General features: G+C 47.2%; 1 protein-coding gene and 1 non-coding gene across 2 annotated transcripts; one reads left to right on the top strand and one right to left on the bottom strand.

Annotated features, from left to right (window-relative positions):
• The first annotated feature begins 405 nt into the window (after positions 1-405).
• On the top strand, positions 406-11,808 carry WDR5 (WD repeat domain 5). Its single transcript, XM_048325286.1, has 14 exons — positions 406-493; positions 2,058-2,248; positions 3,072-3,180; positions 4,462-4,535; positions 5,462-5,551; positions 6,126-6,215; positions 6,895-6,978; positions 7,765-7,820; positions 7,978-8,024; positions 8,175-8,250; positions 8,593-8,626; positions 9,342-9,416; positions 9,693-9,780; positions 10,696-11,808. Exons 2-14 carry the CDS (start codon positions 2,168-2,170, stop codon positions 10,794-10,796), a joined length of 1,005 nt encoding a protein of 334 aa, XP_048181243.1. The 5' UTR covers positions 406-493; positions 2,058-2,167; the 3' UTR covers positions 10,797-11,808.
• A 1,335-nt stretch (positions 11,809-13,143) lies between these two features.
• On the bottom strand, positions 13,144-13,271 carry LOC125336895. The gene has a single exon (XR_007207880.1). It is a non-coding gene; the product is annotated as a U6atac minor spliceosomal RNA (small nuclear RNA).
• Between the last annotated feature and the right edge of the window lie 2,361 nt (positions 13,272-15,632).

Here is a 15,632-nt window from a genome sequence, read left to right as displayed (position 1 = left end):
GAACGGCGGGAGCAGCGCCGTGGCCACCCGATCCCGGTCCGTATGTGCCCGCTTCCCACACGGGAATGTCACACCGGCACGGGCAGGGCGCTCCCCGCAGCGAGCGGGGAACAGCACCGGGCGCTGGCGGGGAAGCACAGAAAGCACAGGAAGGAGGGAAAAGAGAGAAGAAAAGGAAGAGAAGGAAGGGAGGGAAAAGAGGGAGGGGAGGGAAGGGGCGGGCACGACGCCACGGGGACGGGCTCCGCCCGTGCGCGCATTCGCGCCGCTCTTTTGGCTCTCGGGCCGCGCCGTAGCGCTCCCGGGAGAGAGCGGCATTGTGCGGCCTCCGGCCCGCTCCGCGCAGGCGCCATCCCGCATTCCCCGCCTGGCGGACCCGGACCCGCCGCCGCCGCCGCCGCCGCCGCGTCCCCCCCCTCCCCTCCCGCGGCCGCGCTCCTCCCTCGCCGCGGAGGAGGCGGCGGCCGCCCCCCTTCCCCATCCCCGTCCCCCGGTAAGTCACCGAGAGCGAGGCGGCGGCTCCTCTTCCGTCTCCTCCTCGTCTCCCGCACCGCCCGGGGCTCTCCCGCAGCGCCGTTGCCCGCGCGCGGCGCCGCCGCCGCCGCCTCCCCTCAGGCAGCGCGCGCGGAGCCCGCCCGCTCCCCCTCAGCCCCGGGCCCCTCCGCGCGCGCCCAGCGCGGCCCCCGCCCTCTCCCCCAACCCCCCCCCAACCGCGTGGGGACCCCTCACTGCACACCCCCCACTCCCCAAATTCGGGGTTCGCACGGGGAGCTCCCCCCCAGCCCCACCCCCACATTCCAGAGCGAGGGGAGGGCCGGGGGGCTGTTACCGGTACCGCGTGCGTGCAGGCGGGGGATGCGCTGGGAGCCCCCCGGGCATGGAGCCCCCCGGCCCCGGGACCGATGCTGCGAGGTTTGGCAGTGCGCTGCGTGCTCGCCCGAGTTCCCAGACGAGTTCCAGATGAAAAGGAGCAGGATCGGCGTTAGGAAAGTTTATTTTCTTGTGGTGGCCCCCAGGTTGCCCGGGGAGGGCGTGGAGTGTCCCTGCGTGGAGATGGTCAGGAACAGTCTGGACGCAATCCTGTGCCATGTGCTCTGGGATGAGCCTGCTGGAGCAGATGAGCCGCTGTGCTCCCTTCCAGCCTGGCCCATTCTGGGATCTCCCCACACCGAGCACAGCCGGCAGGCAACTGGTAGCGCCCTGCTCTGCACCCTCTGGGAAGGAGATGCTTGGAATGCCAGTGGATCCTGAGAGCGATCGCTCTCGTTCCCGAATGTGCTGCCACCAGCAAAAGGAGCTGCGATGTGGCAAATGCACTTAGAAGGCAAATCCTGACACTGTGAGCTGGGGGTGATTCTGTTCCTGAGCTGAAGTGTGGCTGAGCTGCAGTGGAGATTTGTTCCCTCTGCAGCATCAGCCCCGATTACAGAATCCTGGCACTGCACTCCATCAGGTCTTGTTACGGAAAGCGAGTCTGATCCAAGAGAGAGGCTGATCCAAGGCTGCTGCCAGTCAGGGGGAAGTCTTGGGTGGAGTAGGGTATGGTTTGATGCTCAGACCTTTCAGCAGGGAAATATGACACCAAAATATTTGCATTCTGAGGTGAAAGGAATCTAGTCAGGTCTTAAGCTTTGCAAATGCCGGTTATTTTTTGCATTCTTTATGATATTGTATTCTCTACCTTAGTAAATTAAAATAGAAAGGCCTTGGACTGTTCCTTCCGTCTTCCATACAAACTGCTGCATTTACCCTGTACTAAGTACTTGTTAGAAGTGTTTTGGGGTCTGTGATATGAAAACCCTGCCACACCTCAAAGCTATTGTGCTGTATTTCTGTTTGGAAAAAGCTTTCCAAGAAGTGATCAAAGGCCGTGGCTTGAGTTCTTGGTCTTGTACATAAGTAGGTCTGAAGGCCTAAAATACTGCTGTATTGCTCAACAGATAATAAATAGGGGTTTTCATACTGGTTTCTGGCAACCTGCACTTCGACCAATCTCACTTTTGTGCATGCTGAGAATCTTTTTGACAGCTAATGAGAATATTTTGTTTTTCTTCCAGGTTTTCCTTTCAGCGCGGTTCTCCTCTCGGTGGCAAGAGCTGCCTTTTGAAGCAGCACATTCATTCTCTCCTTCAAGCACCCATAAGTCTCATTTGCCAGCTCCAGAACCATGGCAACAGAAGAAAAGAAGCCAGATGCAGAATCCACCAAAACACAATCTACTCCTTCCTCCTCGACCAATCAGAGCAAGGTGTGTGTGGGGCTCCAAAAAAATATCCCTGTAAAAACACCTGGAACTACCTCAACACTGAGCAGCCAGGCCAGAATCAGGGATTTGGATTCTCCTGCAGATTAAGATCTTTTCCATGTGTCTGCTTCTGCTGGTGTCTTATGCTGAGGGTTTTATGGGAAAAGGGGATGGAGTGCAGGCTCTGCTGTAATGCTAAGGGGTTTGGGGAAGTTCTCACTAGTGAAATACTTCTTGTCATTTTGAGCACGACAAAGGCTGGCTGTTTGTATCCTTGGAATGCCTGGAGGTGGCTGGAGAATTGCTGAATCTGTAGTTGTGGAGTGGGGAAACAATTATTCAGGTTCTTTAAAGCCTGAAGATGTTCAAAGGAGGTATTATTGTCTAACCATGAAGCTTTTTCAAAGAGTGGAAAAGGGCAGAAGTGGGATTTTAGGGGCATGGAGGAATTGGTCTGTGGTTTAATTCATGATCAGGGCAAAAATGCAAACACTTAAAAGCACTGCACAGATCAATATCGAGAGTGTTACTTGGAAGTGCCAGGCACTTTGTGGCTGGGCTGTTGGATTATTCTCACCTGTTTGTTACTGCCTTGGATGAAATTCATCTCAAGGGTGACTTGGTGTTGTGCTTGAAACAGTCAGGCCCCAGACTGAAAGGTTGTTTCATTGGTTTGGGTGTTTTTTGGAGGGGACTGGGAATGTGAACGCTGGAATCTTCGTTAGGGTGAACACCCATGTGGTCCATTCCTCTGTACTGATCAGAGCTGGCCACTGAGGTACTAAATTTGGAATTTAACTCATTTATATGTATTTTTTTCTTACAGCCTGCCCCAGTAAAGCCAAACTATGCTCTCAAGTTCACGTTAGCAGGACACACAAAGGCAGTGTCATCAGTCAAGTTTAGTCCTAACGGAGAGTGGCTTGCCAGCTCCTGTAAGTATTGCTTGCTTTTATCTCATTTCAAACACAAATGTGGGCCTTGCAGATGGGCCTGTCTGCAGTGCTACTTCCATCAGGGACAGGAGGGGTGTCACGTCACAGTTTTTCTTAAAAGAGTGATACCAAAGCTGTCACTGTTTGAGATAATTTAATTTCTGTTACTTTGAGTACTGGGTCTTTGCATTGCCAGGAGAACCCTCACCTGTTCAGCTTGCTTTACTGAGCAAATGGGCAAAAACCAATGCAGGGTTCTTTCCTTGTGCTTTTCTGTATCACTAACAGCTTAAGCTTGTGAATTAAACTTTGTGTACAGTATCTGCAGGCCAAACTTTCCTCTGGGAAATGCGGAAAGTGCTCCTGGGCTGCAGAGTTGGACACACAGGGCTGGCCAGTGCTCTGTGCTGTGTGTCTGTGGTGGTTGGCAGTCAGAGGCTTTGATTACTCCAGTGAAGTGCAGAAGGTTGTTATAGATAATGTTTCACTTCTTGCTCTCTTAAGTGATAGAACAAGTCCCCTTCCTGCCAGCTTTGGTATTTCATAAGAGTTTTTTTGGTCTTCAGCACTTCCTGACAGCTTTGCCTTGAAAATGTGTTTCTGTGACTGTCAGTGATCCAGGGAGGATCCACGTGTAAGGAAAGGCCAGTTGGAAATTGTTGACTGTGATGGTGATGGCCACTGGAACATCTTCCAGACGTGGGAATTAACTTGGGGCTTAACTGCAAACAGACTCAATAGGATCAGTGTGCTGTGCCATATAAATGGTTACAGTGTCCCCATCAGAGTCCCCCTCCCCTCTCCCCTGAACATGTTTTCCAAACTCTGTATCTGGCAAACGCCAACTTTTTTCTCTGGCTTGTTTTGCAAGTTACCATGGATAATATGTTTGGGTTTCTGCAGGCATTCATTCAGTCCAGCTTGTGGTGTAATTATTGTTCTTTTTGGGGCAAAAGCCTTTCAAGCATTCCCGTGGACCAGCACTACTTTTACAACTAGCAATCTAAAACAAAAGTAGAAACCCAAGTTGTCATGAGAGAAACTAAAGCTGCTGGAGTCTCTCTGCATTCCAGGCAGCTTATGTAACCTCAGCTGCTGCAGAGTGCTGTGTAGGAAGCTGTTCTTCACCAGTTCCATATCACCTTCTTCCCTGAGGTCTGCCTGGGGAGGGAGAACTGCCCAGGGTCTGCAGAGACACAGTGAACTTATTTCCTTCCACCTGGAAGGGACAGCTCTGCTAGTGCTGTTAATTAATCTCTGAACTGGCACATTCTTTTCCAGCTGCTGACAAACTCATTAAAATTTGGGGAGCGTATGATGGCAAGTTTGAGAAAACAATATCTGGTCATAAGCTGGTAAGTACCAGGTGATTACTGTGGGAATTTACCTGGGAAGAATTTTGCTTTCTTTTTCCTAATTCAGAAATTTCCATTCTTGGTTAGTTTTACTTGTGCAGAAGGTTTGTTCTTCAGTCTTACTTTGTAGTTTTTTGTTTATACAGCCCAGTGCAACAGCCTGGAATTGCTGGAGTAATATCGGGGCAGGCTGGGAATATGGGTGGAGTGCAAGCTGGTGATGGAACACCTACATTCCCACTGCCCAGCCAGCTTGCTGTGTCCCTGCATTTCAGGAGAACCCACCTCAGACACAGGGCAGAACATTCTTGGGTGAAAATCCCTATGAATTCTGACACTGTATCCTGTTCCATCTTTCCTTTGTATAAGGAACAAAACACTTGCCTTTTAAGGAAATTAAATTTTTCTTGTGGGTTTGCCTACATAAACACAACACTTACTCATTCTGCAAAGTTCTAAAGAAAACAAAAGACTCCCAAGCCCTTTGGTTTTCTTTTTTTTTAAAGTTTCTTCCATGCTGAAGTTTCATGAGCAAAAATGAAGATTTATCAAAAGAAAAGCCACTGGAATATTCTCCAGCCTCTGGGGACTTGGACTGTAAAGAGCAGCCATTTGTCATGAAGAAAAGCCACTTACTCAGATTAATTTATTAACATTCTATTTAGGAATTCTAACAGAGGGGTTTGGTGGCCACAGTAAGAACTGTGTGAACAAGCTGCTGATGTTCTCAGAGTCTGTGGCTCAGCTTAAAATGAACACGTGCCAGATGAGCTCTTAGCCCAGCGAAATCATTGAATTCCTGACTCTCAGTGCTGAATTTTCATTCAAGCTTCAGCTGGGAACGTAATCTGCAGTCTGGGTTTTCCACTTTTCTGTGTGGCTGAACAAACAGAGCTGAGAAGAGAATTGTTTTCCTTTTGTTTTAGGGGATCTCTGATGTTGCTTGGTCATCAGATTCCAACCTCCTTGTCTCTGCCTCCGATGATAAAACTCTCAAAATATGGGATGTAAGCTCGGTAAGGGCAGGAATTATTATTTATTTACCTTCCTTTTTTCCTATATTGGCTTCTTGTTCCTGCTTCGTGTTCCTGCTTATAACAAGCTGGTGAATGGGCTGTGAGGATGAATGAATTGTGCTGTCTGCTCTTGGAAAGAGTGGAATGCTTGTGGGTACCACGAGGAGCCTGTTTAGTGCTCTGAGAGAGCACTAAAGCCTGATGATGGAGATAGAACCACAGCAAAAAGCCTCTCACATGAAACCTTTTTGTACCATAGCCACACTTATTTCTGCTTTTTCCCCCTTTCTCTGATGACAGAGAGGACTGGATAATTTTGGTTGAGTTTTGATTAGAGGTATTAAATTGTTTGGATCCTCCTGAGGTGCCCAAACAGTTTGCACCTTGTCTGCAATCATGAAAAATGTTTCTTTCTTTCCTGTTTTGTTGCAGCTGGCCCTCTGCCCATCTAAATCTGGGGTTAGAGATGGTTTCTTTCTGTGCTGCACAGTGATTAACCTTAATGTGGTCTCTCTGGATGCTTTTATGGTGCTGGGTGATGCTGTGTATTTAACTCTGCTGAATTTTATTTCAGGGTAAGTGCTTAAAGACATTGAAAGGGCACAGTAACTACGTTTTCTGCTGCAATTTCAACCCTCAGTCAAACCTCATCGTTTCTGGCTCGGTGAGTGATTTTATGTTTTTTTTTCCTTTGTGGGAAGCAAGCACTGCACACTCTGTCACTCGTCACTAAAGGGACAGACAAGTTCTTTAGGGATCCTTGGCAGAATGATGATGGCATTAAATCATGGTTACAATTACAGCTTTATTTTCTTAACAGATTATTATGATTAGTGTAGCATGCTAATTTATGATTAGAGTGACACAGAATTTCTGCAAGCAGGATTGATGTAGTACAATTTATAAGTAGTGAATACAGAATTCATAATACAACTTATGGTTTCTAATCACCTGGATTCTGACTTACCTAAAGGATGACTTCTAATCACCTCTCCCTCTGCAGATTGGGTCAGATCATGGTTTGAAAACAGTATTAAATGAAAGAATATGAATCACACAGTCTGTTTCAATTGTGTTTTCCCTCACAAACACAGCTTGTAGTCAGGTGAGCTGTGCATCACCCCTGCTGTGCTTGCTTGGGGAAAAGCCCTTAATCCATCCTCAGCGTGCAGGTGTCCTACACGGAGACAAGGAATTCAGGGAGGTGTTCCCAGACTGCTGGTTGTGTCCTGGGCTTTCTGACCCAGCTGGGACAAGGCTCATGCTGTAGCCAAGCTATACCACCCTGAATGCCTCAAACAGGTGCTTCACCAAACCCCCTTGTGCCTCTTTTCCCTCTCCAGTTTGACGAAAGCGTGAGGATATGGGATGTGAAAACAGGGAAGTGCCTCAAGACGTTGCCTGCTCACTCTGACCCAGTTTCAGCTGTAAGTCCCTCCTGATCAGTGAACACTAAAAGGCTTGTTTTGTTTAGCAGAACTCCTCTCCTGTCCCTGTTGAGGAGAGGGTTTGTGCTCTGTTACCAAACCAGCCTTACACAGCATCCAGGCTGCGCTGTGGTTGTTGCTGGTTTGCTCAGTGGGAATGAAATGAGTGGTGCTTTCTCTAAGATCAGTGTGGGTTTTGGTCCTGGGTGTAGATGTGAATAGAGCAGAGGTGTGCCAGTCATGCCTGAGTGTCATTCTGGGACACAGATTTGTGGCACTTGATGCTCAGAGAGCAATCAGTGTTTCCCTTGTTTTAAATCTCATTTAATAGGAGAAACGAGCTTGGAATATGCCAATATCCATTGGGATTAAGGAAAAACAGAAGGTGTTTAACTCTTAATGTCTTTAAAATGAAGAACACTGAGAAAAATCTGAGCCTCATGAGCTGTGGCTGTTCTAACATGGTTGTTCTGCCATGTGTAATAGATATTTCACACTTAATGTCTCTTAATAGTAATAATTCTTTAAAATAGCAGAAAAATGACCTTAAAACATAAAAGGGGCTATATGAGAGGTTCTATTCCATGCCCTTACAATAATAAGGTTCTGTCCCAGGTTTGATACTGCTAATGCTGTCTGAACAGTGTCTGTGTGGTGATGTGTCCTTGGCTTCTGAAGAAACTTGTATTCCACATCAGAAGTGGAAAATAAGGAGCTTAAACATTTGAACTTTATGAGCATCCGTAAAGTTATTAGTTTTGATAATTAATATCAATATTATTGCAGGTGCATTTTAATCGTGATGGATCCCTGATAGTGTCAAGTAGCTATGATGGACTCTGGTAAGTGGTTATTTCTTGTCTGCATCACTCTTCACACCTTTTGCATTCTAAAAATACTTTTTTTTTTTTAAAAAAAAAAAACCCTTGTATTTGTAATGTTAAAATGGTAACAAACACTTCAAACTCAATAATAATGATTTTTGTGTGCTTTTAACAGTCGAATCTGGGATACAGCATCAGGCCAGTGCTTGAAAACACTGATTGGTAAGCAGAAACATTTCTTGTCTGGGCTCTATTTTTCAAACAGATACTTTGTGTTTCAGTGAAACTGTTAAAAACGAATGTGAAAAGAAATGCTGTCAGTGAGACAACAGAGCTGTGCACTTTGTAACACTGCTTTTAATTTTGCTGTAGATGATGATAACCCTCCTGTGTCTTTTGTGAAGTTCTCACCAAACGGCAAATACATATTAGCTGCAACTTTGGACAAGTAAGTATTAAAAAAAAAGGAGAAAGCCACACAGAATTTAAATTTGGAGTATCAGATGATGCTTTATTTTGCTCTTTGGCTGCCATAGTAATGATAATACATGACTTCATATATAGTGTATTTTATGGAGGAGAATATGAATGGCATGGCAGTAAAATTGATACTTTGGGGTTAACTAACCCTGCATTCCAAAGCCAGGCTAAAATGATCCATGTAGATTTTTGGAACTCTGGTATGGAGAAACTTTTTTTCTGCTGCTAGGAACTTTTCAGATGGAAAAAAAAAACAAAACCAAAACACCCACCCAAGAACTAAAATCTTTGTTTTTCTTTTGTTTTCCAGCACTCTTAAACTTTGGGACTACAGCAAAGGAAAAGTAATTAATTCTCTCTCTCTCTATGTAGACTTAACTAAGCTTTAAGAAAACTTGGATTTTACATGTGATTTTTAAACTTAACCTATGAGTACTACAGAAAAAAAAAGTGTTAATAGCCCTTTAGTGGAGAGGACAAACTTTTAGCAGGGCCTGTTGAAACAGGACAAGGGGTAATGGTTTTAAAATAAAAGAGGGTGGATTCAGATTAGAAAGTTTCCTGTGAGGGTGGGGAGGCCCTGGCACAGGGTGCTCAGAGAAGCTGTGGCTGCCCCTGGATCCCTGGAAGTGTCCAAGGCCAGGCTGGATGGGGCTTGGAGCAGCCTGGGACAGTGGGAGGTGTCCCTGCCCATGGCAGACCTTCAAAGGTTCCTTCAAACTGAAACCATTCTGTGATTCTCTGACTAAAAATCTCTTTGAAAAGAAAAAAGATGAGAATACTTGCCTTCTGCATAGCCCTGAGACATCAAGTACAGCAATATTTCTGCATTTTTCTCTTCATGAGCAATAAATTGCCTTTGATCTCTTTCACTGTTCTAATGGGACAAATGCAGGGCTTTGTTTTGTGTTCTAGGGCAGAGCTGCCCTCTGCATGCTCCAGATCAGTTGGCAGGGTGGGAAACACAGGCAGATATGTTTAGTCTTTTCTTCCCAGAGAGTTTGTCCTTGACTGAGAAAACTCCCTCCCAGCTGCATTCATGTGGCTCTTCCCTTGCAGTGCCTGAAGACGTACACAGGACACAAAAATGAGAAGTACTGCATATTTGCCAATTTCTCTGTCACTGGTGGAAAGGTTGGTGTTGATTTGATTATTTCTTTTTACTAATGTGCAGTTTTCACTGCTTCTCTCTGTAGATAAAAAGAAGATTTTGGGGCTGGAAACCTCCTTTGGTGGGTGCTGGTTCACAGGTTTCTCTGTCTCTAGGTGGGCCCACTGTCCCATTGCAGATTTCCTGACTTTTCCTCCTCCCTCCTTTCCCATGATAACAATGAAATGTTTATTGAGAAATAGCACTTGGATATGGCTCAGAAAGATTCAGATAATTGTGTTTTCTCTCTGCCCCTCCAGTGGATCGTGTCTGGTTCAGAAGACAACCTGGTTTATATTTGGAACCTTCAGACAAAAGAGATTGTACAGAAACTACAAGGACACACAGGTGAGGGAAGGATCTTGTTTTTATTGAAGTAATATCCCTCATATCAGGCTAAGTGAGGGCTTAGCCTGAGTATTTTCTCTCTGATATTCAGTTTTGACTGTCAGACCCATAAAGCCTTGACTGGCTGAAGCTTGATTGAACCCTGGGAGTTCGCTCCTTTTCATGAAGGGTGTTTATGGGCACTGAAAATGTTTTATTCTCCAGCAGTGAGAACTTTGACATCAGCTTACAAAGGAGATTTGCTTGAGCACAGAACTGGTCAAGATATTTAAGTGTCTCATAACATCAGTGACTTTGAATGGTCTGTTAACACCTTCCAGAGCTCAGCTCCAAAGGATAAGCATTGATGTGGACTGGAAACGTCTGTACATGTGCCTGGCCTTGAGCCATGAGCTGTCACCTGATGGGTACTTCAGTCTGAGTCCTGTAAAAGAGCAGAGTTTTAGCTGAAATCTCGGCGTGCTCAGTCCTTTGCATTGGGCTGCATCCAGTGATTTGGGCTGGATTCCAGTGATTTGGAGTGCAAGGAGGGCAGTGGCAGCAGGGTTTCTTTTTCAAGCTCTGAAGATGAAATGTTACCTAAGAACTGTTGGAAGTATGACAAAAAAACTGACCTGGGTTTTGATTCAGCCATGTCTGACATGATCTGATAAAAGTAAGAACTTGAATCTAGAGAATTCCCACATTTTGGAACTTGTCAAGCACTTTCCTCCTACCCTCAATTCTTTCCTGCTTGTATTTCCTCTCACAGAGGAGCAACAGTTGTAAGATATTTACAAATAACACGTTTAATTCTGCTGCAGGGAAATAATAACTTGGCTTTGCTGTTTTAAAACACAGTTGCTAATTTTCAGGCATGCCTGCTATGAACCAGATTTAAATAATTCTATTTTTCTATCCTTTCTTTTTGCTCAGATGTTGTCATCTCCACAGCCTGTCACCCAACAGAAAACATCATTGCGTCAGCGGCACTAGAAAACGACAAAACAATTAAACTGTGGAAGAGTGACTGTTAAACGTTCAAGGATTGCTTTAGAGACTGTCAGGAAAAACAAAATAAAATGTTTTTAAAAAAATTATTAAAAAAAAAAACACCCATAAATCCAGTTTGGCAGGAAACCTGAAGAATATTTGATGAAGTGGTTTCTGTTAGTCGTGGCCCAAAGAAAACGTCTTAGCTCTGCTAGAGCCGGGCAACGTGGTGGAAAAAAAAAAAAGATGCAGTGTCTCCTTTTCTTGCCTAATGTTTTGGCAGACAAATGGATGATTCTGACGTCGGGTCAGAAGTCTTGGACACCCCAAAGATACTGTATTTTCTGATGGCATTGCTTCTGGGCACTGTTGCTGCTTAAGGAAGAGCTGCCAGTCTACTTTGTACCAGTAAGTTAAGTCACAAGCCTAGAGATGTGTGGAATTTTTTTAAATATGTCTAATTTTTTTTTTTTTTTAATTTTAAAATTTTTTTTTCCAGAATGTAGGTTCTAGTCTCTTGGGAAGTTTCTGTATTGTTTTAAATAGGAGTACTGCATCTTTAAGGGTGCTTCATTTTAAACACTCAGCTCAAACTTTGTGACCAAATAAAAACCATGCAGTTCCAGATTTCCCTCTTCCTGCCCCTGACTTGACTCCTGTGGTGGAATCTCTTTACCTTCTGTATAGTTGCTTACCTCTTGTTACGTGTGTTTAATAGATGCTGTTCTAGAGCAAAGTTACAGTTCTTCTGTTAACCATTAAAATGAATCCTGCTTGTAGTTGTTCTCAGCATATTTTAATTTGTTTTTTTTTTTTGCCTCTTCTGGTTCTAAAGCCAACTCACAGAACACTGTAAAGTTATTTCAATGTAAAAAGAAAGGAACCCAGACTTTTTGTATCTTGGCAATCCATGGTATGAAGCTGTATTGCAAATGGCATGACTCTGTATCTATCTCAGCATTGGTATTTCTTTCCCTTTTTGTCATATCCATGTGGTATTTACACATCCAGAAAAAATACCATGTGCCATAATAAAAAGGTGGGATTTTATGTGTATGTTTGTGGTTACGAGTGTGCTCATGTGAAGTGTCCGTGTCCATGGAAGCTTCCCTTAAAAATATTTTTAGGGGGAAATGTTTTCTGTAGCAGCTCCATCCAGTGAGGGAGGATGAGGAGCAGCAGTGTGGAGAAAAAGAGGAACACGAGTCCACATTTATTTCATGAAGGTAAAAGGATCGAGCTGAAGGTGTCCTCAGCAGAGACAACTTTGCTACACCCCCTCCCAGAGAGCTTTAGCCTTGCAGGATGGGCAGGGGTCCAGGATTTACCTTGTGCCAGTTAAGAAATGCAAGTTTTATTGCACCCACAGGGTTCTGCTGCAAGGGGATGTTTTGCTCCTGGTGAAGCAAAACCCATTTTTTTGATATTGACCTCGTGTGCTTGGTAATAACAGAAAATCAATTACAGTCCAGACCTCTGGAGTGCTGCTCTGAGGCTGCCTTGCTTTGAAACCCTTGGAGAAAAAGAGCTGCAAGATACAAGGCATAGGTTTTCTTTTTAAAATATAAAAATAGAGTTCATGTTGAGCTGCTAAAACGGCTATTAATAATATCACTGCCTTTGGAGGTTTTTCATTACCCCCAGGAAGGGACACTGCGTCTAGACTTGGTGTCACTGCTAAAATGATCAACTCATGATTTTTTGCAGTCTTGAAGGCCGGTGAAACTCTTCAATGCAAGATGGGGCTGTGCTGCTTTACAGTATGGAGAAGCTGGAATTTTATTCCAGCAAAGCATTTTAATATTGATTCAGAAATACTTCCTGGCATAGTGCTTCTCATGTCCCTGCATGTGAGTGGCTTTGCTGGCGCAGCTGTGCTGTCTCTCCCTGCCCTCTGAGCCACAGAGCTGTGGAGAAGAGAGATCAATTTTCTGCTATCACGAAATCTCTTGAACGCAGATAGACAACCCCTAATGTAAAGGATCTGCTGTAAAGCTGCTCTTCATAAAGGTTGTGTTTAAATCCTTAATATCCCACCTGGGATTAATGCTGCGGCCTATTGGCATGAGCTCTACTTAGCTCTAATTCTGTGCAGCCTGGCATGGCTGTGGTGGTTTCAGGGCCAGGATTAACTCAAGCACAGGTCTGAAAACGAGGATTGTGCACTGGCTGGACGGGCTGGAGTAGGGGAGGTGTAACTTTATGTTAGGTGCGGGCTGAGAGGGGCTGGGGTGCGTTATAGCGTTCTGAGGAATGCCGAGTTACTGCTCTGGGGCTCTGGTGCACCACCAACTTTTAGGCTGAGGCAAAAGGCGAGCTGGGTGACTGAAACAGAGGGTGCTGCTTTTTTTTTTAGGGGTCTCCCCCAAAGAAAACTAGAGGGGAATAAAGGAAAAAACATGGTTAGATGCCACGAAGTAGGTGGCAGTGCCTTAACCGTATGTGTGTTGTATAGGCCACTAGGGCCTCGTCCATCCTTATCAAGGGGAGTGCTAACCTTCTCTCCTTTCATACAACACGAACTCGGCACTGCGGTCGAGTCTATTTAAACCTCCACTAACGCATATCTTTTAGGATAGTGTGAGGCAACTTTTCTTCACATTTTTCTCCTTAATTTGACATTCCTTCCTAATCCCCATAGAATAACTTTTACGCTAAGTCTAGGTTCCCCTAGAACGCCTAAAAATCTCGATAAAATAGCATAAACGCGCGTTTTCCACTACCCTTTTAATGTATTCATCACTCTCAGCCAATCAGCGCTCAGAAGGCGGAGCTTCTTCTCCTGCCCCGTGACGACCGGGGTACGGTTTTACTTTGGCCTCGCTGATGGCGGCGGGCGCGCAGGGGTTCACCGGTTCGAGTCCCGCTCCCGGCGGGGCGGTGCCGCTGGGATGAGCTCACCGCGATGCGCGGCGGACCCGCGGGACGTGCGCAGGGGATTGAGCCGTCCCACCGGTATCCCGCGGGATTTGAGCCGTCCCACCGGTATCCCGCAGGATTGAGCCGTCCTGCCGGGTATCCCGCGGGGTTTGAGCCGTCCCGCCGGGTGTCCCGCGGGATTGAGGAGTCCTGCCGGTATCCCGCGGGGTTTGAGCCGTCCTGCCGGGTATCCCGCGGGGTTTGAGCCGTCCCGCCGGGTGTCCCGCGGGATTGAGGAGTCCTGCCGGTATCCCGCGGGGTTTGAGCCGTCCCGCCGGGTATCCCGCGGGGATTGAGCCGTCCCGCCGGTATCCCGCGGGGTTTGAGCCGTCCCGCCGGTATCCCGCGGGATTGAGGAGTCCTGCCGGTATCCCGCGGGTTTCAGCGGGAGCAGGAGTGCACCGCGGGATGTGCTGGTGGAATCTCCCGCAAGCGGAGCAGCGGGGGAGGAGGGAGCCCATTCCCGACGCGTTCCTGCTACCCCGGAGCTCCCAAATCGCTCCGAGTTTCATCAGAGCTAATGACGAGTTACAAGATGTGGGAACAGTGGAAGAGGTTGGGTGGGTTTTTTTCCCTTTTCTTAAAGCCTTTCTCTTCGGCATCCCAAGGGGGTAAAACCAAACATCTCGCTAAATCAGCACTGCAACGCCTCAAACCTGCCGGGGGAGCTGATGTTCCCACCGGGATTACCCTCCCAGCATCCCGCCGCAGGTCCCACCGATGCCACCACAAGGCATCGCTCCATCCCTCGACCCCTGCGACTCTCCCAGACCTTCCCGCTGGATTCCCGGCGGGAAGGACCAGGCGGTGCCGCGTGTGGCTGGCGGAGGAGCAGCTTTTCCGGATGAGGCTGAGGATCCAGGTGCAGCGCCCAGGGGTTTGTGTGGCCCCGGCCCCGCCAGATGTGCACATCTGCTTTATCACAGACTCACAGAACAGCTTGGGGTGGAAGGGACCTTAAAACTCATCCCATTCCAACCCCCTGCCATGGGCAGGGACGCCTTCCACGATCCCAGGTTGCTCCAAGCCCTGTCCAACCTGGCCTTGGACACTGCCAGGGATGCTGCATCACTGCCACAGAGCCCAGGCTGCTCCTGGATGCCCCTTCCAGATAACTGATGAGTTTATTAAGGGATTAAAAGTTAGTTTCCCCTCCTTATTGAATGCTCTGATTTATGCATGCGTTTAAATCAATCCCATTTCCTGCCTTTTATCCCTTCTCCACCAGGCTTTCAGGCTTTACTGTGTCAGACGTTTGCTACAATCACATTGTTTCGAGGCAAGCGAGACTCCATGGGTGGTTTAAGGGATTTGAATCCTTGAGCTGCATTACTTGGGCACTTCTCCCAGGTGCCAACTGCCCCTCCTGAGCTGTAGCTGCCCCTCCTTCCAGCAGCTAGTGCTGCCTCCCGGTGAAACATGAACCAGCATCCCTGCTAATGAAGATGCTGTTGGAGATCAGGTCCAAACGTGCCTGGCTGGGAGCTCTGTCTGGCACAGGAGGTGCCTGGTGGGCTGGGGTGCCCAGGGTGGAGGATTTCAGGTGCTGCTAGCAGGCAGTTGCTGGATGAGCCACATAAGCAGCTTATTTTGTCATTTTAATTTTTTAATCCTGTGCATTCGGTTGCGCTCTCTTATTAGTAAGCATTAGCTCTCCGAGTCCCATTAGCTGCACTGAGAGCTGGGGCTTTGCTTGTGGGGACAGCGCTGGAGGAGCCAACAGGGGGTGGGGAGGCCTCATCCTGCAGCTGGTGACATCTGTGGTGTCCCATGTGGCTGTGGGTCTGACCCTGGCCCTGTAGAGCCATCACTGCTCAGTCCTTTCCTCTGCTGTCCCCCTGTCCCCTTCCCAACCTCTTGGCAGCCCCAGCTCCCTCCAGAGCTGATCCAAGCCCGGGGCTGGCTCTGTTTGGTCTCTCCCTGCGTTATTAAGGCAACTATTTTCTCGTGTGTAAATACGC

Source organism: Corvus hawaiiensis, chromosome 21 (assembly GCF_020740725.1).
Source record: "Corvus hawaiiensis isolate bCorHaw1 chromosome 21, bCorHaw1.pri.cur, whole genome shotgun sequence".
Taxonomy (NCBI): Eukaryota; Metazoa; Chordata; class Aves; order Passeriformes; family Corvidae; genus Corvus; species Corvus hawaiiensis.
The sequence above is the reverse complement of the archived record's forward strand: the minus strand, read 5'-3'. Positions and strand labels throughout refer to the sequence as shown.

Bases quoted from the DNA above. Each gene is read 5' to 3' on its own strand.
- WDR5 (XM_048325286.1), top strand. From the start codon at position 2,168: ATGGCAACAGAAGAAAAGAAGCCAGATGCAGAATCCACCAAAACACAA. The intron at 3,181-4,461 runs GTAAGTATTGCT...ATTCTTTTCCAG, and splicing joins AGAGTGGCTTGCCAGCTCCT to CTGCTGACAAACTCATTAAA. The intron at 8,025-8,174 runs GTAAGCAGAAAC...ATTTTGCTGTAG, and splicing joins GTGCTTGAAAACACTGATTG to ATGATGATAACCCTCCTGTG.